The sequence below is a fragment of the Elaeis guineensis genome, chromosome 8, assembly GCF_000442705.2.
Source record: "Elaeis guineensis isolate ETL-2024a chromosome 8, EG11, whole genome shotgun sequence".
Lineage (NCBI taxonomy): Eukaryota > Viridiplantae > Streptophyta > Magnoliopsida > Arecales > Arecaceae > Elaeis > Elaeis guineensis.
This window is the reverse complement of record NC_026000.2, coordinates 34,764,494-34,789,315: the sequence shown is the minus strand read 5'-3', so window position 1 is coordinate 34,789,315 and position 24,822 is coordinate 34,764,494. Positions and strand designations below refer to the sequence as shown.

Here is a 24,822-nt window from a genome sequence, read left to right as displayed (position 1 = left end):
GCTTTTGCTTTTTTTTTTTGAAAAAAAAAACTGCAATAACCTTGATTTTTATCAAACATCTTGCGCTTGGCATGTGTGCTTGGGCATGGCCAGGGTTTTTCACCACCATCCATTCTGTGGAAGGATTTAATATTGTTTTAATTAAACAACCACTGCAAGTAATATGATTTTTTTGTTGTTATCTGACATCCATCTGGTACTATGTCACGACTTGTGCGATCTAGGGCATAAGAATCTCTGCATTGCCTATTTATATTCTCAGGTTATTCACCCATGTTTCTTTGATGATCCTGTCCTGACAAGGACTGTAAATTTAGCAAGAGGAAATTTAGTCGATGGCTGGTATGCACTTGGCTACTTTTGGTGAATGAAAAATATGATGATCAACCAATTTCTTTTCCCTGTATGCTCAAACGCCTCATTCATATTTTTTTAGGGGTGTATTATGAACAAATTTGTTAAGACTGACCAATTATCTCTATTAATGGATCAAGGAGAAGTTATAGCAAGCATTTATAAAATCTGTATTCAAGAACCCAATGTTGCAAGGTTGGGGGAGATTAGTCATGAAATTCACGAGGACCTGTTGATGATTTAAGTTCTAATGTTACTATAAGAATCAACAGCAAAGTATGTTGATGTTCCTCCACACAGTTGGGGATGGTTAGAAGTTCATAGAACCCAAATGCATGTCATGCAACAGTTGGCACCGAGTCATGGTCACGTAGTTAGAGTTTCATAGAACCCAAATGCATGTCATGAGGGAGTTGGCACCGAGTCATGGTCACGTAGTTTATGGGGTCATCTCCCTTCATCCTTTCGAGTGGCAATGCATGTCCCATCATCCTTTTGAGTGGCAATGCAAGACTAATCCAAAGGGAGCATTTGATGCATAATTGAGATATCAACCGATAGATGGATGATACAACATTTCACTTAATTCCACTTAATCAGTGTCAGCAATCTTATCTACTCTAGTAGGCCATAACTATCTTAAAAGTAAATATTTAGGATTGCAATTGCAGGCAAAAATGCTTTAGTAACTCAGAAGCCTTGCTCAAAACGTTTCTCAGCTGCTGCGTTGCAGCCAGCTGAATGAGATTTGGATAACTGTAGCAGTGCCCAATTGCAGGCGTAGCATAAACGATAACGATGAAACCTGGTAATCTAGCACTAGACAGTCCATGATCAAGATTAGAGGTTGAATCACAAAGAGAGCTAATAATGGATAGAAATAATTAAGATTTCATACTCCAGGAAAAACCAAAATTTCTATGCTCAAGTTTTTAGTGTTAAAACAAGATCTTATTGCATTCAAACTTGCTGGGACGCCAACGAACAATTCTCTCGATTCAGCTTGCCTTTAGATTATGAAGCATATACGAATTTCATGATGCGCTGAAGGCAATCATCAAGACTAGAAAACTTGTGGAAAAATAACCAACATATATAGATGGAAAGAGACATAACATGTTGAGATGTCTAGCCAGAATCAGTACTCTGTATCCATGATGCCCCTGGGCATTCAACATAACGGAGAGCTTTGGATGGAAAATAGAACATCTTTTTCTGGTGAGATTTTGGGGGTTGGATGTTGGTGACGGTGGTTGATCGGAACTACCATTTAAAACGCAGGTAGCAGGTTGCTTACTGGCTCATCCTCTACCCAGTATTAAAGACTAATCAGGACACCATAGCAATAAATGTGAGCAATACCAATTTGCAGTCAACCTGGTCATCTGTGACATGGCTCAGCCCAAGTTTCTTGATTACCACAGAGTGATGGATTCTGGGAATATGGTTTTATGAACCACGGCAGCAGCATTACAATGTAAACGCTTCAATACATAACATACTGGTTGGAAGCAAAATAGAGATGGCCATAGATCTACTCATGTTAATATTGGAAAGGCAATCTGCATTACATTAAATGGTATGCTCAGAAAAGAACCAGCAGGAAGGGGCATATGAAGACCATCTTTCTGTTCGATGATCATGGGTGCGAAACAAAAGAAAACAACTAAACTCATAATTAACATGTAATTCTGTAATGCTATGATGAATCAGAATCAGCTTGCATGGTCAGAATCTGGAAGTCCAGGTAGTGGAATGGTTGGCTTAGGCTGCTGACTAACATTTGTGTCATCCGTAAGCTTTTGGGATTTTTGCCTTTCCTTGGCATGCTGCAAAGGAACCTTAAGCGGATGAACATGGATGTCCCCTAACTCCGATTCTGACTTTCTCTTCATCCTTTTTTTCATATCAACAACAGCTTTGCTGCCATCCTCAGGGATCATGCCCATGCTACCTCCTCTCGCCTTGTCAGGATTTTTCAGTCCATGTTGCTGTCCAGAATCACTTGAAGGTGGAATAGGATCAGTAATTCTGCCTAATAAAGCAGGCGGTTGATTGGATACTAACTTGTCCGGAGAAATGAGAACTGGTCCAGTAGAATCAGTAACTGGTCTCTCTTGTCCAGCCCATACTTGACCAGCTGGATTAGTCTCTACCCTAACTGCTGCAGCCAACTTTTTCCTCTTGATCCTCTCCTCATCACGAACCTGAAGTTACATCAAAGAGAACATTTTAAAGTGACATTTCATGGACACAAATGAGGCAAGCAGCAAAGCCAATCACACTATTTTTACATCATTAAAAAAGGATAAAAATAAGAAGTTTTGATCAAATAACAATCTCTAATCCATATTATGCAACTTTCACTAATTCAGTGCCTTACTGCTAATCTGAAAATCAGAATAACAAAATCAATGCTATTGGCGACAGAAAGAATAGCTATCCAGCTTGGGAAGGAATTACAGTGGATATGTTACAGTTCTTCATATTTACTACTCAACGTGCCTATGATTTGCATGTTTTTACTGGTGTAAAATGGTCTAGGAAGTTACTCTAGAAAACTAATTAGATATCAAGACTTACAAGAAAAAGCATATTGTGAGGACCCCCCACCAGCCTGAGTCCCAAAGAAGAATGGAAAAGACTTTATCCGTGCGGAGGTACTTCAATGGCCATACACTAGAGGCCTAAGGTACATTCTTTACATTTTGTACTTATGAAAATGGGAAACGACCAAATCTAAAGCTGTATACTGTGTTTATTTTTAAAAATACATTCAAAAGCTACCTAAACCGAGTGGAATGGAGGAAAATGATTCATGTAGCCAACCACAACTAACTTGGGATTAAGTTTGAATTGAGTTTACATTCAAAAGTCAAATGGATTGAAGGGTCTCTAGGCTGGGACTGAGTACTGGATCAAGCTTTCATGTGTTTCCCTAACCTGATCTGACCAACCCAAACCATTGTCACCCTACGACCACCATGAAGGAATGACTCCATTTCAGAGTGCATGAAAGGAGGCCACATCCTGCTGCTTCATGATGACAGTCATTGAGGAGAGTGCAATCACAATGGCAGCAAAGAGGCTCTCTTTTCCAACTCTACATCTGAAAGGCCACTTCTCAGACAATGTGGAAGGCTGGCCAACTGCCAATGATATGCACGGTTGGTGTTGCCACCTAACACCATATAAGGAGGGAGAGATGGCAAATGGGGGTTTACTTGGAGGACAAGGAAATGGGAGAGGAAGGAGAAAAGGAAGGTATTGGGTTAGCATTAGGATTAGGGAGAATAAGAAGAACAAAAAGAAGGAAGAGGATTTTTTTTTTTTTTTGTTTGCCATGGGGGTTTAGATATTTCTTTGTGAAAGAAATTACAAATGTATTAAGTTTTAACAAATAAAAATAAATAAGTGCATCATATGTTCAAAATCCCCGACCCACCAGTAGATTAGGATTACCGGACCTGACTTGTGAACACAACAGTCAACAGGCCAGGTTAGGCAAGATGAGTTGGGTTGCATAAGTAACTTGGCATTGTTTCCTTTTTTTTTTTTAACCTTTTCACATAGAATCATGTAGCACATTTATCAATGTTACCATTTTGCATAGGCAACAACACAGAAGCTGAGTACCAATACATTATAAAGTACACCTTGCATGAGCAAGAAACCAAGAATTAAGGCTCTCTAGGACACATAACATTGTATCAATAAAGAATAAAGTTGAACATTTTACCAGATATTTTTCATATTTATGATACCTCAAAAGTTCCATGTCTTAATTATTTACACGCATGGTGATTACCATGTTGTGTCTTAATTAATGGGTAGGCTCAACTACCTTTTTATATACATGAATTTCTAGGTCCTCAGCCATGCTTTGTTTGCTTGCAAACGACATGTAAATAATATGAAAATGACCACAATAAAACATAAGAACTCTTTTGCTTGGATATAAGGAGAAATCTGCAGTGAAGAATGTGACTTGTAATTAGTCCAATCAAGATAGTTATTTAAATGGAGCAAAAGATTTGGACCTTTTTAAGAGACCTGCTTTCCTTATATATTTTATATTTATATATTTTTTTCCATTTAACCTCTCATTTGATCACTAAGCATTAGGAGAGGAACATCTAGAGTTTCTCCTCTTCCCAAGTAACCAAACTTAGAACCTAGCCAATCACTCAAACTTCATCTCATGCAAAGAAAGGTCTTATCCTTCTACAACATGCAATTTACCAATCACTTTTTTTCAACAACATTAGCTTCCTATCAAAAATGTTTCTCAACCTTTACAAAATCATTAATGAATCTCAAGTTCTCCAGCACAGATACAAGACACTGCCAATTACTAGAAGATTTCAACCTAAAATGTAATTTGCAGTAGAAGATTCATGCCGTTTACACTAGAAAAGATAGTGACATAAGATCTTGAAATGATAATACATAAATACTTTAACAAACAAGGTATGCCATCTCAGTACTAGATTTTCCATACCAGTACTGTCCTATTACAATATCGATATGCGGTTCAGCACGGTACAAGATAATGTACGAAGTGTTGCTAATGGTACGAGATACCGTACTAGTATGCTGCCCGGTGGGGCAAAGCAAATAATCGAAATCCGAAGAAACCCACCCAATCCAATGCAATAAACATCAGTTTCGGTAGGTTGAAAGACATAAATCGAGTGAAATCAGATTGGAGTTTGTAAAAAATTTGATTATTTACGATCGGATTCGGTTTCTACACATTTGACCCATATGAAACCGAATCCGACCGATGTATATTTCACAAACTCACTTTCATTTTGGGATGGCGTCATTTAGACTACAATACTGCATTTTAAAAAAACACACCGTCACCCATTTGGATTCATGAACATATTAATGTTGAATTGTTGATGGAAACACATCAATTTGAGACAATTTTGAAGTGAAAGCTTTCAGATAATGTTACTTTCAGATGAGTTAATTTTTTTTTTTCTATTTTGTTTTGTATAGATTCAAAAATAAGTCCAAAATTTATAACCTATAAGGTTTAAACCTTTTTTGTATTAAATTGACAAAAAAAAATAAATAAACTTGAGTGGACCAACACTGGACTTAAAATCAACATTGGATCAACATTGAAGCCCAAACTGACACAACCTATCCGAACCCACTACAAACCGTTCCCTTCGGTTTCAAACAGTTTATACATAGTATTTGATCGGCAGCGGGTTGAATTTTCTTCAACCCGATTGGATTCAGTCGGATGAAATTTTTCTCTCAACCCGATTGAACCTAACCCATGCTCAGCCCTAGTGCCCGGTATAAGATAGTATAGCAAACCATGCCAACAAATAAAATATTAATTCTTTAAAACAAATGTGTGATTGAGACGATAGGGGTCTGAAGCAATTCATTATGCATCAATAGTATTATATGTCAGGAAGAACTCATAGTTGTATGAAATTAATGCAATATAAGAGGCCAGTTTTATGGAACAAGAGAGAGTTATACAAATAAGGAAACAAAAGGGAAATGAAGACCTTATGTGGCCTGTATAACCCCCTCTTTCGCTCCTTCGATCTGTATATAGCATCTTTAATTCCAACATTATCCATATAACCATGGGGCCACAACTCTGCAAGCTGGAATCCAGGAAAAAGCATGTGTTGAAAGTTAAAACATAAGTCATCTCAAAAGACTGGAGCAGGAGATATAAAAAGGGGGAAATGCAATATTTTCACTAGCAGAAACTTAAAAATGCAAGAATGATCAGGCTAGCAGCAAATAGTAATAAACAATTAAGAAGTGACAGTTGGACCAGAAGCCATCTACAATTTCTAGAAACAAGAAAAGCAAAAATGCAATCATAACAAAAATAAACCTAAAAATTTAATGCACGAAGTGAACAAAATTAGTCAGCTCATGGTCAAAATTGTTCATATAAAACTACACCAAAAAAAAAAAATTATAATGTATAAAAGCTAAACAATTTTTCCATCAGAACGGTTATGTCTAAATTTAAGTATTTGAAATTTTGAATGATTAACAACTACAACATGGTTGAATCTCAGACAGAATTGTACAAAAAATGTTTAAAACATAAATATAGGATTAAGCCTACCTCAACATAGAGCTTCCTGCTTTGAGGGCCCTTATCTTCATCCATCCCCTGAAATGGAATATAGTTTAGAAAGTGATGTGGTGGACTGTAAACTGACCAACAAAAGGCAGGGTGTTTTTTTTCTGAATTAAGATAGTACCATGGACCATAGGAGAACCCTTCAAGATACACATTCCAACAACTCCAACCTAAAAAAGGTTTTAGTGTGCGGCATAGTATCTTGTCTCAAAAACACTCTCCTCTTGAATCTGCCTCACTCTTTCCCTCCCTTCTTTTTGAGATAAACCCCGCAGCAAAAAGAAGAAGAAGAAGAAGAAGAAGAAGAAAACAACCAACTGCAGATAGCTCTGTACCTCAACATATAAATCATAGAGATCACAGATCTTGTCTTCTAGTGCAGCATCCATGCTATATTTTCCTTTTAGAGCTCTTCTTTCAACATTACTGATAACTTCCTGGAAATCATCAGCTGAAGCATCCTGTGGCTCAGCCCCATGTTTACGAAGTAAGAATTTAGATATAGATGGGTAATAACTAAAAGTAGTATATGTTGAGTTCAACTTCCTAAACATAAAATTTAAGATATGAATTCAACTTCTGAGATGCATGTCGTTTGTTATATATCATCCAAAAAAGTAATGTTCATATAAAATTATTGAAAATCATGTTTGTTTTCACAACAGCACAAGATGCCTCCATTTTGATAATCTATGTGCTTACCTTAGATTTCATGTTCAAGACACGTGCTCTGATCATTTCATGGACTTCTTTTTTAATTTGTTGGAATCTATCAGCCTTCTGTTGTTTTGCCGAAAGACCTAATTCAACCATCTCCTTCATGTTCCTCTGTAATACAATTTAATATATTAGTACATAGAAAATTTTATATAAAACAAGGCTATAATATCCTACTGCAAAAAAAAAATATACACCAAACAATAAAACCGAAAAAGCTTACTGAAAAATATATGGTATTCTCATTTATTATTTCAAAAAATACAAGTGCACGCAGGAAAACAGATCTGTGTCGACATCCTCCAGAAGGATGTCATTTTTGAATGACCAGGCAAAGAGACAAGTTTCAAAAGTATCTTCTAAGTGAGATAATCACAGCAGGAAATTGGAATCATATTTCACTGGCTACATCTGGCATTAGTTTTTCTAAATATTACATAATTCACTGAATATAGTGGGGATTAGCTTTTCCAAATATTACCTTCAATGTTTTCCGTTGCACCAAGTGACCAAGAATACCCATAAGACGATCAATTAAATCATCTTCTGAAACTTTACCTTGGCTTGCCTACAATAACATTGAAATATAGTTCATTATAAAAGCCAAAGACATCTGGAAAGTAAAATTTATGGGATTTGTCCAAGTAACAGAAAACAATGATAAGAACACAGCAAGAAAAAATTCATATAGCCTACCCTAAACTTCTGGGTGGACCCTATTTTTTAATATTAGAATGTGGAGAGGCCACCAAAGATTTCTGAGAGGAAGTATACCTAAAGGGCTAGGGTGTAAAGCTAACTTCTCAATGATCTAGGGTCTGACAACATAACATATACAATATCGTTTCTAAGATGACAGTAACATAGGCGGTGCATATCATGACCGACCTATGGAGGTATTTATCGTATTGCAGACTGGTGCAATTTGGCATGCGGTCAGACTGCACATATTGCAGAACCTACACAATTGATAAACGGCAATTAGTTAGATTCAGTTTCCATCATACGTCAGCCAGATTTCCCATACTTAATCTAATAACAGACCCTATCTGTTTGCTATTTGATTTAGAAAACAAGTTTGTGACCAGCTTATCAGCAATTGCTGTTTTTCTTAATATGAACTAAAATGAAAAATTTGCTTAGAGCAGTCAAAAGTCATATCTGACTGACAAAAACAGGGTCCAACTTCCTTTCATAAGGAAGCAGATGTACTCAGTATGCACTTAAGTAGAGTTGTCAAATCATATTATAATATCCTAGTTACATATCTTTTGTTAGTTATTTGCATCTACCAACTGCGCTGTGTGCCCAATGCTGACATGTCACAAACTGGTGCAAATTGCAGTGCCAATCATAGACTGCCATGGGCACAATACATGTGCTTCAATCTCCACAACTCCCATAGAACCTCTCAATGCAGATAGTTGTTGTGTATAACAGAAGGAACAGGTGATCATATCAAGATATCATCAGCACAATCCAAGGATGGTGCAGTCACAGTTGTTAAGCCAACTCACTAGTGCTGAACCACATTATCTAGCCCAATCTACCATCATAATCAGTTCATCATTAGTCATGAAGTTGGCTTTTCACCCCACTAGTTGTCGTATATTTGTTGGTAAAGCTGACCCTCCTTTCACTCTGCTAGTGTAAAGCAGCTACAGAAAAAAACACGCAACAAATAGATTATATGACCAGAATTGCATCAATGTCAGTATCAATCATCAAGCCCACCAATCCCCCACCCCCCAAAATTGGCAAAGAAAAAAAAAAAATGAAAGAAAGAAAGAAAAAGAAAAAAAAATGTTTCTGTGGCCAGTATCAACATGTCATCCCCTGCAGCTTAAAATTTTCTGAGATGATTGCTGCTAACATTAGTCAGACTGTTTTGAGACACAACAAAGTCTCCTTAGAAAGCCATATATTTTCCTGAAAATGAAGCCACCAGGCCTTAATGCCTACTGCAAGCCTCAAGCATGCAAGATGAATGGTCATGAAAACCTTCCACATAATCATTAAATATCATTCATGCAGATATGTGATATGATTGGTAAATCATGAAAGGTTTGAATTTGACCTTTAAGATAGATCATGGAGTTAAAAATATAAAAGATCATGACAGCATGGGGAGAAAGTTTTCATTATATATAGCACTACTAAAAGCATTAGCTGGAGACAAGGAATGACTTTAATCAGCAGTTACCGATAATCTTGCAACTTTAGCAAGTTTCTGTTTTACTTCCTGAGGAAGTCTCCTTTTAACTCCTTGAGATGAAGGATCCATTTCCTGAACATCAATACTTGGTGGTCTGGCTGTAGAAAAAATGTTAAAGTTTAAACAATAACAATGAGAGCTCAGTTACTTCCGATGGTATTCCATAAGGAAAATCTCCAACAGAAAGTACTACAATTTAGAATCATCAGGACTTACACTCTGCAACTATCTTTTCCAAGTCCCGAATGGCTCGTTCAAGTGTTGTGCCTTTCGGTCTAACAGTGGAGCCTTCTTTCATCCTTCTGAATGTTGGTTGCTGCAAAACATCAAAAATAAATAACCACCTAAAAGATGGATCATGCTATACAAGGAAGAACCCTTATGTGCTCAGCAAGTGATATATCATCTAATCCACCTGTACCAGGCATTGAACAAGATGTCCTTAGTGAACAACATCTACCATCTATTGTTTTACAGCATACCTCAAAGAAACTAGGGTAAAGAATTTATCTGTTTCCAAACAATAATGTCATTAGTAGTGTTACATGAGAGCTAAGCTGGATTGTTCAATCAACAGGACTTCTTTCAAGGTGCTTGAAACAGCAAACAGGTGTACAACATCTCCATGTGCTGGGTTCCGCCAGATCACTCTCCACTTGGATATTCGGTTAAGTGAAAAGGGCTTCTTTCTAGTTTAAAAGCATAGTTGTTCAATCAACAGTCCATCCCCCACTAAGAGAAAGGAGGAGTTAAATAATTTCAAAGCAACATACCTTTACTACATGACAAAGAATTTATCTTAGAGATTAATAGCTAGAACTTATCAATCAATATGTAAAAGATAATAAAGAATTAGCAATAAATGCAATTTAGTCAATAAATATGTAAAAATCAGAATGAAGGAAACAAAAAAGTAAAGAAGTCCAAAAAAAATCTTTTGGACTTTGGAACATCATATTTAACATGCAAAAGTATAGAATTTATAACATTTAGGGATCAAGCTTAGACTATAATCATAGTATACATAGAGAAAGCATGTAGCCGGCAAAAGCATGTAGCTGGCGAAGTTCAGGATCAGTTATTTTCTTTCATGTAATCTACTATAAGTAGAAGAGATTGCAAAATGTTGTTTACATATGATATGCTAGCAAGACTTTTGGTGGACTTCTACAAGACTTAAGCAACAGTAGTGAAACTGCTCAATATTAAATGGATCAAAATGTCAAGCATTTAAGACAGTTCAGGCATATAAGAAGAATTTTGCATAAATGGAAATATTGGGATCAATGCATAATAAGCTGCAATGACACAGTACAATCTAACAATAATAAGTTTAAGAGCAAGGTTTGCTGTACCAGTCATTACCATACCATACCATGTTGGTATCAATTTTGTACCGTCTCAACACTTGGTATACCCCACCGTCTCATACCATACCGATGCTGTAATAGGATGGTACTGGTATGGGTCCGGTATTGCAAAGGCAAACCTTGTTTAGGAGTTTCACTGGCCTACCCAAAGAAGAGAAAAGGGATGGAGCATCCACTTTTGTAGCACTTACAAAGATCATAAGAAATCACCATAGGAATGGATTTTATATGATGATAAATCTGGCACATCACAAACCATGGACCTCCCCACAACTCCAAACATTCTTCTTTATCATTATTTTATATAACTAAAACAACTTAGAGAGGTAGGTCTTTTTATTTTAATGACACACACACAACCCTGGCAAAAGTTTAATGCTGAACCATTTGTTCTGAGAATGCCAGAGTGAATTTTATAAAGCTGATAAGATTGGGAGATTTAAAATTCAAGCACAGTCAACTATCATTCTAGTTCATAGATCTGTAGCTAAGCAGAGATACTGACACCCATCCTTGAGGGTATCTGATGAAGAAAAACTCCTACCATGCAGTTGCATCATCCAACCAATACAACTTTAAAAATAATAAAATTGTAAAAATTTCTAACATGATTGATAACAGACACACACCAAGAAAAACTCAACTGATTCTGCAGCACTTAGCAGCATTCTAACTGGATTAATGCTCAGGATATCATAAAACTGTCCTCCCAAGTTATAAATGGTTATAGATGGTAAGGCCATTTAGCCACATCAGGGAAAATTGCTGGAGGTGCAAGCTGAAAAAACAGCTCACGAAAACTTGTGGTGAAGAGTTGTAAGCCACTTATATATGCAAAGATAAGAGCAGCAAGTACAGCATCAACAAGTCAATAAAAAGTTTTGAACATGAGATCATACCAAGAATAATTGTTTACAAAGAAATTTTAGGAATAAAGTATTAGTCAAGCAGAGAAAACAGGAACAAAAAAATCATGTTGCAGAAAGCAAATAATGCCGTGAATTCTAAACTAAGTACTCAAAGTGTTTACCTCTGCTTGCATAGGATAGATGCTCCCAGAAGAATTCGTGTCAGGAAATTCAGCAGTTCCGTATTTCTCCTTGCGCCGTATTTTAACTGATAGTTCTTCATTCTCACCATTCAGCAATCTCCTGGATTGAAATTCAACCTGAGAAGAAACACCTTTGTCCTGAGTTGCCTGATACATGGGATCAAAAGAGTTGCTTGTTCCTCTTGATTTATGAGCAAGGTCATTAGGTGGCATCACCCCAGCATTATGTTTATCAAAATCCTTTGATTCCAAGGGCAGTGATGGGACATCCTTGTTTGGTACTTTTACAGATGGAGGATTTTCCAAATGCACGGTGAGATCAGAAGACCTTTTTCTGTAGGATCCCGCAGGGGCATTTAATTTATTTTTTACGGGTTTGCTTTCCTCATAATAATGTTCAAAATATGGAAGAGCCAGAACTTCAGCAGGGCTTGATAATTTCTTCCCCACCAACGGTGCATTCCTTGCAGCAGCCTTGATTCGCATATTACCCATTTTTACAGATTCATTGGGACCATGTTGATGATCCCTTTTCCCATGAACTTTTGTTGAATCTTTTCTTCTCCTTTTCTTTGGTGCCACATTAGATGATGCCATAGGCTCACTGATATAAAAAAAAAAAGAAAGTATAAATATGTCTTCTTCATTATTATTTATCAAACTAATATCACTGAAAGGCATGCATTGTCTGCCATTGTCACTCGAGAAATGGTAAGTGCCAAAATTAGTTCTTGTTAATTTATATGACCCCAAAATTTCACAGAGACTACATTTATAGTTACCAATAATTGTTGGCACAAGATCGAAGTTTTTAATTAAGACATCAACAAATGCCATACAAAAGTCTTTAATCAAACCTCTGAACATCTTTATTCTACAGGAAGTTAATGTTAAAGGAATGCAGCTAAAAGTTGCTGATATTAGCAATAAATCACATGTCCCATTAATGTCCATCTTATTTTGGAGGCAATTTAAAAGCTTACCACATCGATCTTCCTAAAAGCAGTTCTCTTAGCAGGTGTCATGCAAGCTAATATCCAGGATATTTGATAGTAATTGTCTCCTTACCTCAGCAAGTGCATCATACGTGCCATGTAAGGTTTTCATATCAGCCGAGAACTCGGTTTGTATCCATATAGGGCACTCACCAATCCAATTTACATGAAACGTCAGACCTTACTATCCCAGCTGATAGAAACTGAGATATCTTACGACATCAGCCAATACGATATTGACATATCAACCAACCTTTTCCAATGATTTTTACATCTTCAAACAGATTATTTAATTAATAAATCTCAAAATCAATGCTTAAAAATATTTGCTAATATCAGTTATACTATATGAGCCAAGATTCTAATATCCCAATTCTAACATATTGGTCCTAATCAAAAAAAATATCTCGGTCTTCAATTCTTCCCTATCTCCAATCTCAGCTGAAATAAAAATGAGATCTTACTTCACTTGATCTTGATCACCAATCAAGATGACCTATAGCTTAGCTTCTTAAAAACCTAACCAATACAACAGAAAAATGCTATAAGTAAAGACAAATAAGGTAACCAGCTTTGGCGCAATGACAAGATTGCTCAATTGTGACCTAGGTATCATGTCTCTGAAACATGGAAATGACCTCTCCACATACGGGCATAAGGCTGTGTACATCTATCTCCCTAGACCCTACCATGGCGGGAGCCTTGTAGACTCGGACACCCTTTAAAAATAAATGGGGTGATTGGGCAATTGATATAACAAGAATATCTACATCATTCACAAAACACTGCACCTTTTAGTCAATGTTGTTGTTATTGAGGCAACACCTAGGTATCTGGGTGACCACTAGCAGACAAACAGGCCTCATGATGCCTGGAAGACCCTTGCCTGGCCCATCACCTAGACACACGTAGATATCTGGACCATCATCTAGACACACATGGACAAACATGTGCATATTTGCAAGCATATACGTATACCTATATATACATATATACATGTTTTTATACCTACACACACATCTCTAAATAGCTAGCTAGCTAGATGCGCAGATGGATAGACAAACACACTGGTAGATAGATGAATGCATACAAAATTATGTAAGTGTGTAGCACAAATAAATATATGTACATACAACATATGTAAACACGTGTAAAGTGTTATGGCCATGAAACACTTGGAATAGAAGGGAAGCAAGTCCAAGCTTGCCTAAAAACTTTTCCAATAGTAATTAACAGGGTGCAATCATAAGTAACCCAACTGCCTCTTTCAAGAATGCATGCTGCACAAGAACAAATATTCATGTATCACAAGCACAGATAAGTTTGTTCACTGATGCAGGCAGAGAAAGTTTACTAACCTCTAGGAAGAAGCAGAAGGAAACAAAAAGGAAATGCAGCAGGATGACATCTTACATGAAACTAAATATCTAAATGAAAAATTAACTAAGATCTGTTCCATCTGGTAAAGAGAAACAAAGACTCTTCTTTTCCAAACCAAGTCACAAAGACAACCAATAAAAAATTAAACACTGCAATCAAGATTCGCCGACTCGAAATTGGACCCTATACCGGCCGGCCGGTGGTACGAGTTGGTATGCCCCTGTACCAGACCGTATCGGGTCCGAATCAACATAGAAACAAAGGAGAAATGGAAAGGAAGAGAGAGAGAGAGAGAGAGAGAGGGAGGCTGGTGGAGATGTCGGCGGTGGCCTTCGGAGGGCCACAAAGGTCCTCAGAGCGCCGCCGAGGCCTTCGAGGCTCTATGATCCTTGATCCTCTACAAAAGGAGATTAGCGAGAGACAAAGAGAGAAAGTGGGGGGAGGGAGAGAAATGAAGGCGGTAAGGAGGTCGTTGAATGACCGCCGGACAGCCAAAATCGGCCTTGTGGATGCCATGGGTTCAAAACAAGGGTCACCCACCCATGTTTGTTGCATTTTTTTTAATGCGATGCACATTGAAGCTGGCCCTTTGATGGCTTGCCCACCACCTTCCCCTCCATTTCTATCCCCCCTCTTTCTCTCTCTCTCTCTCTCTCATCTCCTCTCGTGGAGGACCACGGAGCCTCGATGGCCTTCGCAGGCCACCATTGGCCTTTCCCTCTCCTTCCTCCCCTCCTTTATCTCTCTCTTCCTCTCTTTCCTTCTCTCTTGCTCTATTTTTGCCGACGTTCCAAAGCAAACGTCCGAACAGTACTGGTTGACCACTGGTATGGTTCGGCATGCCCCGAACCATCCTATTTAAGGTGATTCGGCATTCCATAACTGCAATCCTATAAAGAGCACAATTTTGTTTTCTTTTTCTAAATTTCTAACCAATCAAATGAGATGACCCTACCATGGAGGACATGATTTGTGCAAAAGATAAAAGATTAGGAGGTTCAAGGGTAATATCATGATGCACAAAAGCTAAAGATATGTTGATGCTGATGTTGTAGGATATAGGAGCTAAAGAAATGGCCACACACATCCATAGACAGACCAGAGCAGTAATGATATCAATTAGAAACTAGCAGATTCATCAAGATTTCAGTATAGTAGCCCAAATTTCATGTGATTCTCTGTAGAATCTGATTAAAGGATAGCCATTTATTTTCTTCTAGAAGAGGGATCCTGCAAGTACATTTCTCACTTGAGAAAGTTTTAATTTAACTGTTCTTAGACAACATAGGAATTATATGCATTACAGCTAGGAGCATACTAGTAATCATCTGGGTGAAATAAAGCAGCAAGATTCTGAAAGCAAGCAAGCTGGCAGGAGTCTTAACTGGATCAGGAGTCATTAACAGGCATACTATTTACAAGCAACCTCCCTAAGCTACTTTTGGAGAGCTTTCAGGGCATTTTTCTAGTCATCAACAAACCTCAAAAGCAGTTGTCCTAAGGGTATGTCTGGTCATACTGAACACTGTGGAAAGGAAAAGGTTTTCCAGGAAAAATGGAAAAAAAAAAAAATCTAGCCAAATTTGGAAAATTCATTTCTACACTATCTTGGTTTTCCTACAATCCAAACAGTCAGAAAACTAATTTCTTCCAAATACTAATTTCTTCCAAATCTTTAGTTTTCCAAAGCCCTTTCCAAATCTTACAAGCTGTTTAAAGTATTGTCATACTGGGTTTTGTGAATGTTGTCTATCTTCTTTTTTCCTTATTTCAAAACTGTATTCATCTTCAAACTCCCCATAGCAGAAATGGTTAATTGTGATTTCTTGGGTGGCTAGAAGTTAACAAGGTTGTAAAATATGTGCTACTTCTCTCATACGAGCCTTGGGTTCTTGCAATAGGATGCCCTCTCCTTTTGTCTTCCATTGCCACAAATACCATCTTCGTTTAAGGGAAGCAGCCTCTGAGCTTTTCATCTAATGCTGTGTTTGGAATGAGCCTTAGAGTGGAGTGGGAATTCCATCTTTGGCCCCATCTCCATGTTTGGTATGGCAAATAAACAACACAATCATGTTTTCTATGGAATCACCATTGCATAATTTGAAGAGATGGTCATTCCCATCAGAATGGAACGAGAAATATTTTTTTATAATGAAATAATCAGCACAGCAACAAATAATAGATTTAATATCAATTAATCAATAGCGATCATGATATTAAGTAAAAATAAATAATTCAATGAATTTTGAACAAAAGTTATTTAATCAGAAACAATGAAAAAATCAAGTAGCATGCATTATAATACTATATCACTTTCTGCATAAAAGCCTAGTATGTATTGCACGCTAATAAATGAGTATTGTGCAATGCATGTTAAAGAAAAAAATTGCAAAAATATATTACATAAATACTGAAAGTAAAAAATAAAAATATAGAAAAATGAGATAGGATACCTCATTAAAATGCCAAAGAATATAAAATTTAAAAAAATGATAAAAATGTTATCTGAAAATTACAAAATATGAACAAAAAACAAACAAAGAGCATAACAAAAATAAATAAAATATAATATCAATAAAATTTTCAATATTAATAATATAAAAATTAATTAACATAGAAGCAATAAATAGTATGATAAAATTAACAATCATAATAATCTAAGAAAATATAAAATTAAATGTAAACTAAAAGTATATAAATTAAAAATAAAAGAGTAAATTATAATGACCTCCCTCAAAGTTTGAGGTAATTACAGATTCCCACCCAACATTTTAGAAATATACATCCTACTACTTAACTTTTCCTATATGCATGACAAATTACCCCCTACTAATAACTTTCTATTAAATAAACTAATGATCTTACTAACATCATCACTATCTAACCTATTTGAGTCTTAAAGTATCTTATATTTTTTATTTTGATATTTTTTATTTTCCAAATATTCAATTTTTATATTTGACCAGGGGTTTACATGTATATTTCCGAAAAGTTGGATAGAATCATGTAATTATCCCAAACCTCAAGAGGCGTCAGCGTAATTTACTCAAAATAAAAGTATACATAACAAATAAAAATAAAAAAAAGTAAGAAATATAAAATAACTTGCCATTATAACATCATAATGGTAGTTACTTAAAAACTCAACATATAGATATATAAGAAACAGAAGGCCCAAATATTTATAAGGATCAATATTACAAAACATAGTTTGATTCCTTATTAATGATATATTTATAAAGATAATATAATATTGATTGCATTCTGATATATAACTAGCTAAATTAAATATTATAATTAAATTGTTTCTAATTTTCCATGCATTCCTCATTTTGCATCCAAAAATGGAATAGAAATCACAATTCCAGTTCCCTACATTTCATTCCTAACTTCCTATTCCATTCCGATACCCATTTCTGTTACTTTTCTTTCCTACAAACTAAAAATAGCCTAAAATCTTTCGTAAGTTTACCAACAAAAGAATTCTGGCATCCAAGACTTATGTTATAGTATTGGGTTCCTCTGATAGAGACTATACAAGTCTATTTTAAATCCTACACATAAATAAGAGTAAGAACTTCCTCAATTCTAACACAACTCTCATTTAAATCACCATCTGATATATCTAAAACTTTAAAGCTATTTTACTTCTAGCCATGATTATGAAGCCACATAAAAGACAAGCAATTTGATACATGATTGAGCAATGTTACTCAACATACAGGATACAGATCTCATGCAAAGTGTCCAGGCATCAACCAAAAAAACCTGATATGAGAAACTATAAGAAATTTGACATGGTGGCACAAGTATGTGGAAGGACGTTTCTGCACAACAAAAAATAAATAGGACGAATGGTTTTATAATTTTATAGAATATGATAAACAGTTCACTAGATCTAATGTTAGATTTGAAAGCTTCTATGTATAAGTGCCAAAAGGTAAATATGTAATGATAGTAATATCATGATACTTGACAGAAGTTCAAGTTTCATGTGTTAAAAAAAAAAAATTTAACATATCCAACTAAGAATTGGACTGCAGTTTTAGGCAACAGGAACATATCTATATTAGAATGTCATTCTACCACTATATCCAGATTTTTTTTAAAAAAAATACAATAGCAAGCCATACGTATAATCATAACTGAAAATGAAGAGCTCAAGAGAACACTTACACATGTTCTAACTTCCCCTTATTGACAAAATATCCATCGTATTTGGTTCTCAATTTGTCAACTTGAAAATATTCATCCTGGAAGAATACCATATATAACATAAGATAGAAGGGGCATCAGCCAACAAAAAATAACCCAATCAGATTTACAAGGATAAATGTTGAGATTAGCATAATTATGGTTGGTGTATCTAGTAAAGAAATTACATAACCTATTTAAAATTGCAAGTCTCTTCAATTCATCCAGCTAATCACATATTGAAGAATGCCAAAATAGTTGCTATCATCATCTTATTTCCTTGAAATAATGACATATGCTTTATTTCCAAACCAAGAATACTAGAAAGGAATAAGAACACAAACTAATTTGAAGCAAACAACTGCTGCTACATATTTCAAGTTGCATAAATTTATGTGCTGAGAAACAAACATTATATGATGGCAGTTTCAAGTTGCTGTTAAACAATAGGTTCCATTTTGCAGAGCAGCATGTCCAAATCATGTGGTAAACTTTTTGTGTCCTTCTGCATTATAACTTATAAAACATAACACCCAATCTTGTTCAATTGCACATAATTACACCACCTCCAGATTCAATTCACCTCCTAATTCCAAAATGCATCATAAATGAGTTGACTTGAGACTTGATCAGGGAAAGGAGACTTTCGACAACCTTTCTACAGTAGAAGTGTGGAGAGAATCAGACTGGAGCCCTTGTAAGCAAAATTTTATTTATCTATCTGAAAAATAACTATCTAATAGAAGTTTACTATTCTTTGGTCACGAGGCTAATGCAAGCACATTGAACAAGAAAACCTATTGAATACTAGAGTTTCCAACTTCTGCATGATCTTGAATCCAAATCTCAATGAGAACAATATATATGATTTTGCTGCATGCTCTTGTGAGGAAGTTTACATATGCATTGGAATAAACAATATATATCATGATGTTTCCTTAGAAAAAGGGAAAAAAAAAAATCTTTGTCCAAAGTATCTAAGATAGAAAGATACAAATATCCATCAAATGCTATCATGGCTCTTCCTCAGCATTCTTTAACAATATAAGTTATGGTTAAAAATTGTTTATTGAAATATGTCCATTAACAATGACCAAGCAAAGATAACTGTAAATCACTTAACTGGAAGTCATAGCTATAAAACCATCATGAAATCATAGAATAGTAGTGGATTTGTGATAGCCAATTTTGAAGTCGATGTATAAAGAAACACTATAACAACATGAAGCATCGAAATTACTCCTTGAAATAACAGAAAATAATTCTATGATAACTCAAAAGTTGCATGAACTAACCAACTCAGCATCATCAATGAAAGAATCCTCAGTGTCATATTGATCATCATCAGGAGCCTCATCAAGATCCTCCTCATCACTGCTATGTTTGCCCTGAAACCAGGAACTTCATGAGTTAATAAATTTATCGAACACTCAATCACAAGCGAGCAACATAAAAAATTAGGAATTATCATGTTAAACTAATGAACTTCTAATAACAGATGCATAAGACCAAAAGTTAGCTATATGAAATGCCTCATACCATGTACAGGCGTTCAATCTTCTCAATTACCGCACTAAATCGATTTGGAGGTGGTACAGCATCTTTTAGCTCATTTTCCACAGGCTGAACCCAAAAAACAAGCCAAAGGTCCTTGTTAAATCAATCTACCAAAAATAACTTATCGCTGCAGAACAAAAATCAAATAAATCATGTCCTGCATAAAACCTAAAGCACCAGTAATACAGACAGCAACAATCATGCAGACAGACAAGTTCACAATAGAATGTTCTAATACAAACACAATGCAGCAGCATGATTTACCCACACACTTCCTTAAGGTCAGTAAAAATCTATACTACAATTGTAATTTATAATTAGCTCCCATCCATTTAAATTTGTTTTGTGAGTTAACCTTCACAAATTCTTCCTATCAAAAGTTAAAATCTCATTTAAAACAAAATGTTTCAAATTTCTGATTGCAAAATATGTGTGCACAAGCTACTTTTCTCATAAATGCATGCAAGGATTACTACTATTATGGAAAATCAGACCTGGAACCCTAAAAAATACAAGAACCCATGATCCAGAATTTCAGCACTTTTACCAACCATGTTTCTTATAAATTCATTCACTTGCTTGGTGTTCTTTTACTCTGTACCATTTTGTGGATCATTAGACTGTGGCACATCACACAGTCTATAAGTTATGCCACATCGACTGGCCCCAACATTCCCAATTTATCCCATCCTTTCTTCCAACTTTTCCTTTTGCATGAGCTTAGTCGCACCTCCATCTAGAATTAGCATCAAAAAGTGTGCATGCCTCATAAACTCTTTTCTCAATGTTGTTGAAAGGTGACTGCCTAGATGCCTAGGCACTTAATTTGGCCTGGCTACCTGGGCCAAGCCCACTTTCAAACCCAGTTGGGTTTGTTTTAACATTTTATTTCCCTATTTGAGCCCCATATGGGAAACGTGGGAGGGTGTGCTACTGGCAAACTAGAAGCAGCAATGAGCTGAGAAATCAATTGCTATAAGTGGCGGCAGTGGCCACAGCAGCCAGCATTACTGCCAGATTTATGTTTATATTTCTTCTCAAAGTAATCTCATCTTCTCCTTCCAATCATTTTTGTTCCTCTCTCTCTCTCTTCTATTCCTGTCCCTTCTTCATCTGACTTTTTCAGCTTTTTTCCTCATTTTTATTCCTTTTATTCTTCCTGCCTCCTCGTCCTTCTTAATGGTTAGCTGTTGGTTGTGAACCTATGCCCCATTGGCTGATGATTCCTTCCCTCCTCCCACTTCTTGCTAGATGCCGACTGCCAAGATTTGTTCTATAACCCTGCCAGCTGCTATAATGGCAGCAATGCTGTTGTTGGTCTCCTCCTCCTAGTGGACTTTAACTTTTGGACTTTAAGTGCACAAATTAGGTTTTGTGATGCATATTTGGCGAAAAAAGTGTGGGTGTAACTTTTGGACTTTAAGTGTACAAATTAGGTTTCGTGATGTCATATTTGGGGAAAAAAGAGTGTGTGTGAGTGTGCGTGTGTGTGTGTGTGGAAATGTTTATTTAGCATATGATATAAAATGTATGCATCATAAAAGCTTGGTAGGCTTTCATCCCTAGGTGGTTGCCTAAGCACCTATGCACCCACCGAGTCTATACAGGAGGTCCACCACCTACCCTCGCCTAGGCAGTCTAGTGACCTTTCTTTTTCCAATTCCCACTACAATTACTTTCAGGAGCAGAGTCAGATACGGGAGTGGGGGAACCAATTAATGTTTGATTACGATTAATTTTTCTAGTATATCTATAGCTTAGATTTGTGTGAATTAAAAAGTTTGGCCCTCGTATAATTAAGCAAGTTGTTAGAAGCATACAAGTGCAGATTGAGGGGGGTGGTTCTCTCAAGAGAGCAGCACTCACCTATTTATTTGATAAACCTGAGATTCGCTTAATTAATCACAAGAGTCCAACTATATATAGAAGGATGTGATGCATTGTTTAAATATATGGTAGACAACAATAAGAGCCCTATAATCATCTAACAAAATTTTGGTTAGTGCTCACAAAACACAGAATAGAAACTGATATCTATCCCCAATTTTGACTCTAAAATATCTTACTCAACATCAGATTTCAGATATTATGGTAGAAGATGAGACTAAGCAGCATCAGAACTTCAAGAAAAGATTTCTTTATTTACTGGTCTTTAAAATTTTTAATAATATTGATTGTTTTTTGATTTTTCTTTTCCCAACAACAACTAATTAGTATCAATCTTCCGACCAACATCAAATCAGTGACATTTTTCTTTCATTTTTTTCCAGCATGTTTTAAAATTTTACTGATTCTCTTCTTGGTTCTCAAATAGAAACAAAGAAAAACAACCCAAGTATGTATTCATATTAATCATTTACATCCTATCTATGCTGGCATTTATTTAACTTTTTTCCCTTGTATGTTTTATTGCCACTTCCTACTACATGATATCATAACAAGAAATGTCATAACAACAGTATTTTAACATTTTTCTAATGATAGTACCATAATGTTAAGTAAAATTAATAATATATTGAAAATATTATTCAATCTGTATTTGACATCCCAAGTATTTATGGATCCAAATATTATGTAAATAGAGAACTAGTTTTAATTTTTAATTACTGATATATTTACACAATTCTATAATGCAACTAAAAGACAATCGTATAAAGGTTATCAAGAGAAACTTAGTAGAAAAGAATTTATTAAACATATCTTCTAAAAACATTTTTAAGTTCCCTCCCTCAAGTAACATCCTGGCTCCACTACTGAATACTTGACAGGTTAGAATCAATATCATGTCCTCTTCTAACAAATGCAGAATGCCTAAATATGTTTGCATTCCTCCTATCTACTAAATTTAACCACTCCAACATTTAATATCCCACCTCATTCTTCCAAGAGACACTAGCAATGGCACTACTGAATTCCGAAGCAGGCAATGATGTAAATCGCTCAATAGAGAGGCAACTTAGCACAACCATAAAAAATAAGACAACTGAGGAAGGCACATTGTAAACACCCTAAGCACATGTAAATCTAACTAAGACTAGTCGAATCCAAAACAACAGCACCAAGAAAACAATCAGTAATCATATGAACCCTAGAAACAACAAAAGCCACATAAATCTCGAACAATATCAAAGCAAAAGGGACAAAGGAAACAAAATTCAAGAAAGTGAAACCCTACCGCAGTAGCCGGTCCGGCATGGGTTCCGAAGGCCGGTTCGGCCCCACTCGGAGGGAAAGCATTCCTCCCCTTGCCGGAATCCCTGAGCAGCCTCTTCCAGGAGACGATGGTGGTCTCCCCGGGCCGCAGCTCCACCGCGAACCGCAGCCGCTGGCTGGCCGCCGCCGGGGGCGGCGGTGACGCCTGCTTTGGGGGGTTGGACGAGGAGGCCGGAGGCGGTGGGGGTGGTGGGGCCGGGAGGAGGGGGGAGGAGGAGGAAGCCCTAACGCCGGCGGTCGCGGGGCCGCCCTTGTCCTCTTCCATGGTCTAAGCGAGGGGAACGAGGAGTGGCTTCTTAGGGCATCCGAGATCGGGAGGGTTCTTCTTCTTCTCTCTTTCGCTCGCTCGAGCGCCCGGACGACACAGAGACCCCCCTTGCGCGGGACTCTCCAGATGCCCGGACCTTAACCGTACATCAAACACCCCATGTCACTTTTTTCTTTCTTTTTTCTTTTTTTTTCTTTTCCCTTCTACTTGCTGAAGCCTTGAACTTGTAGGGGATTCATAGGAACTTTATTTAACAATTTTTGCATTACTTCCTATGTGGGACTTTTCAAAGGATTGGTGTTTATCCCCTCGTAGGACAATAAATGATATAATTTATTCCATCCTTGATTTCCTAATTTTTTTACTAAGATATTAAGTAATCTAATGGCCCAACGAGATTTTGCAGCGTGCCACTAATGCAAAATAAAAAACTCTGAAAAGGATAAAATGGAGTTACCTTGAAGCTTTGAGAACTTTTAGATTAATAAAGCTACCACTTACTCCTATAAATTTAAGATAATAGAAATGCAAAACATAAAATGAAGTAGAAAAATAGTTTCCTCCATTGATTATGTCTTCTCCGTAGTTACATTGGGTTTTAAATATTGCTCTCCTATAATTATATCCATTCATCTTCGTTTATAAGTTATAACCATCTAACCACTTTTAAACGGTCCTAATTGGCTCTTTTAGATAATGACATTTAGCACGTTCTTCGTGTTTTTGAGCTTCACCGGTCCATGAGCCCATATCAAAAATAAACGGTATACACAATACTATAAATTAAAGAATCATGCAATTCAACAAAATTTTCATATTAAAAATATTTTTCAAAAACATAATTTTGGAATATAAAGAACTATATCAAAATGCACAAAGTATGAATAATGATCATCATTTAATAATTTGTTGAACAAGTATATAAAAATGATGAATGATAAATTTTATTAACTTGGATATCTCATCCTAAAGTTTAACTACAATCACAAGTTGTATGGCTTTGCCTTTTAAGATAAAATTTTACACTTCAAACAAAATAGTTTATTTATAGAATATCTTGATAACCGTTATCGACAAACCTTTCAAGTTGAGATTGAGTACTCAAATGAAAATCACCATATATTTTCTTTTATAGTTCTTCTAACAGAAGTCATCACTACTTACTGACACATGTCCGAAATACAAACAATGACTTGATACATGGCCATGCAATAAATTTAATTGAGTTGGGAAAAGGAGAAAATTGAATAATCAAGGGCAAAATAGTCAAAAAGACTTTAATAGCAACTATTTGATTTTGTAAAATGGTATTCATGAAATAATTTTATAGTTCTGGAGGAATATTAATATTGGGTTTTCTACATTTTTTTTG

At 36.0% G+C, this 24,822-nt stretch overlaps 1 protein-coding gene across 1 annotated transcript; it reads right to left on the bottom strand.

Moving 5' to 3' along the window:
- Positions 1–1,859: 1,859 nt before the first annotated feature.
- LOC105032552 (ubinuclein-1-like) lies at positions 1,860–23,585 on the bottom strand. The gene is made up of 13 exons (XM_010907019.4): positions 23,145–23,585; positions 19,952–20,035; positions 19,708–19,800; positions 18,395–18,471; positions 11,823–12,447; positions 9,639–9,738; positions 9,411–9,520; positions 7,689–7,775; positions 7,193–7,318; positions 6,826–6,951; positions 6,473–6,520; positions 5,892–5,993; positions 1,860–2,561 (listed from the first exon to the last, which is right to left on the bottom strand). Exons 1-13 carry the CDS (start codon positions 23,445–23,447, stop codon positions 2,070–2,072), a joined length of 2,373 nt encoding a protein of 790 aa, XP_010905321.2. The 5' UTR covers positions 23,448–23,585; the 3' UTR covers positions 1,860–2,069.
- Positions 23,586–24,822: the final 1,237 nt, after the last annotated feature.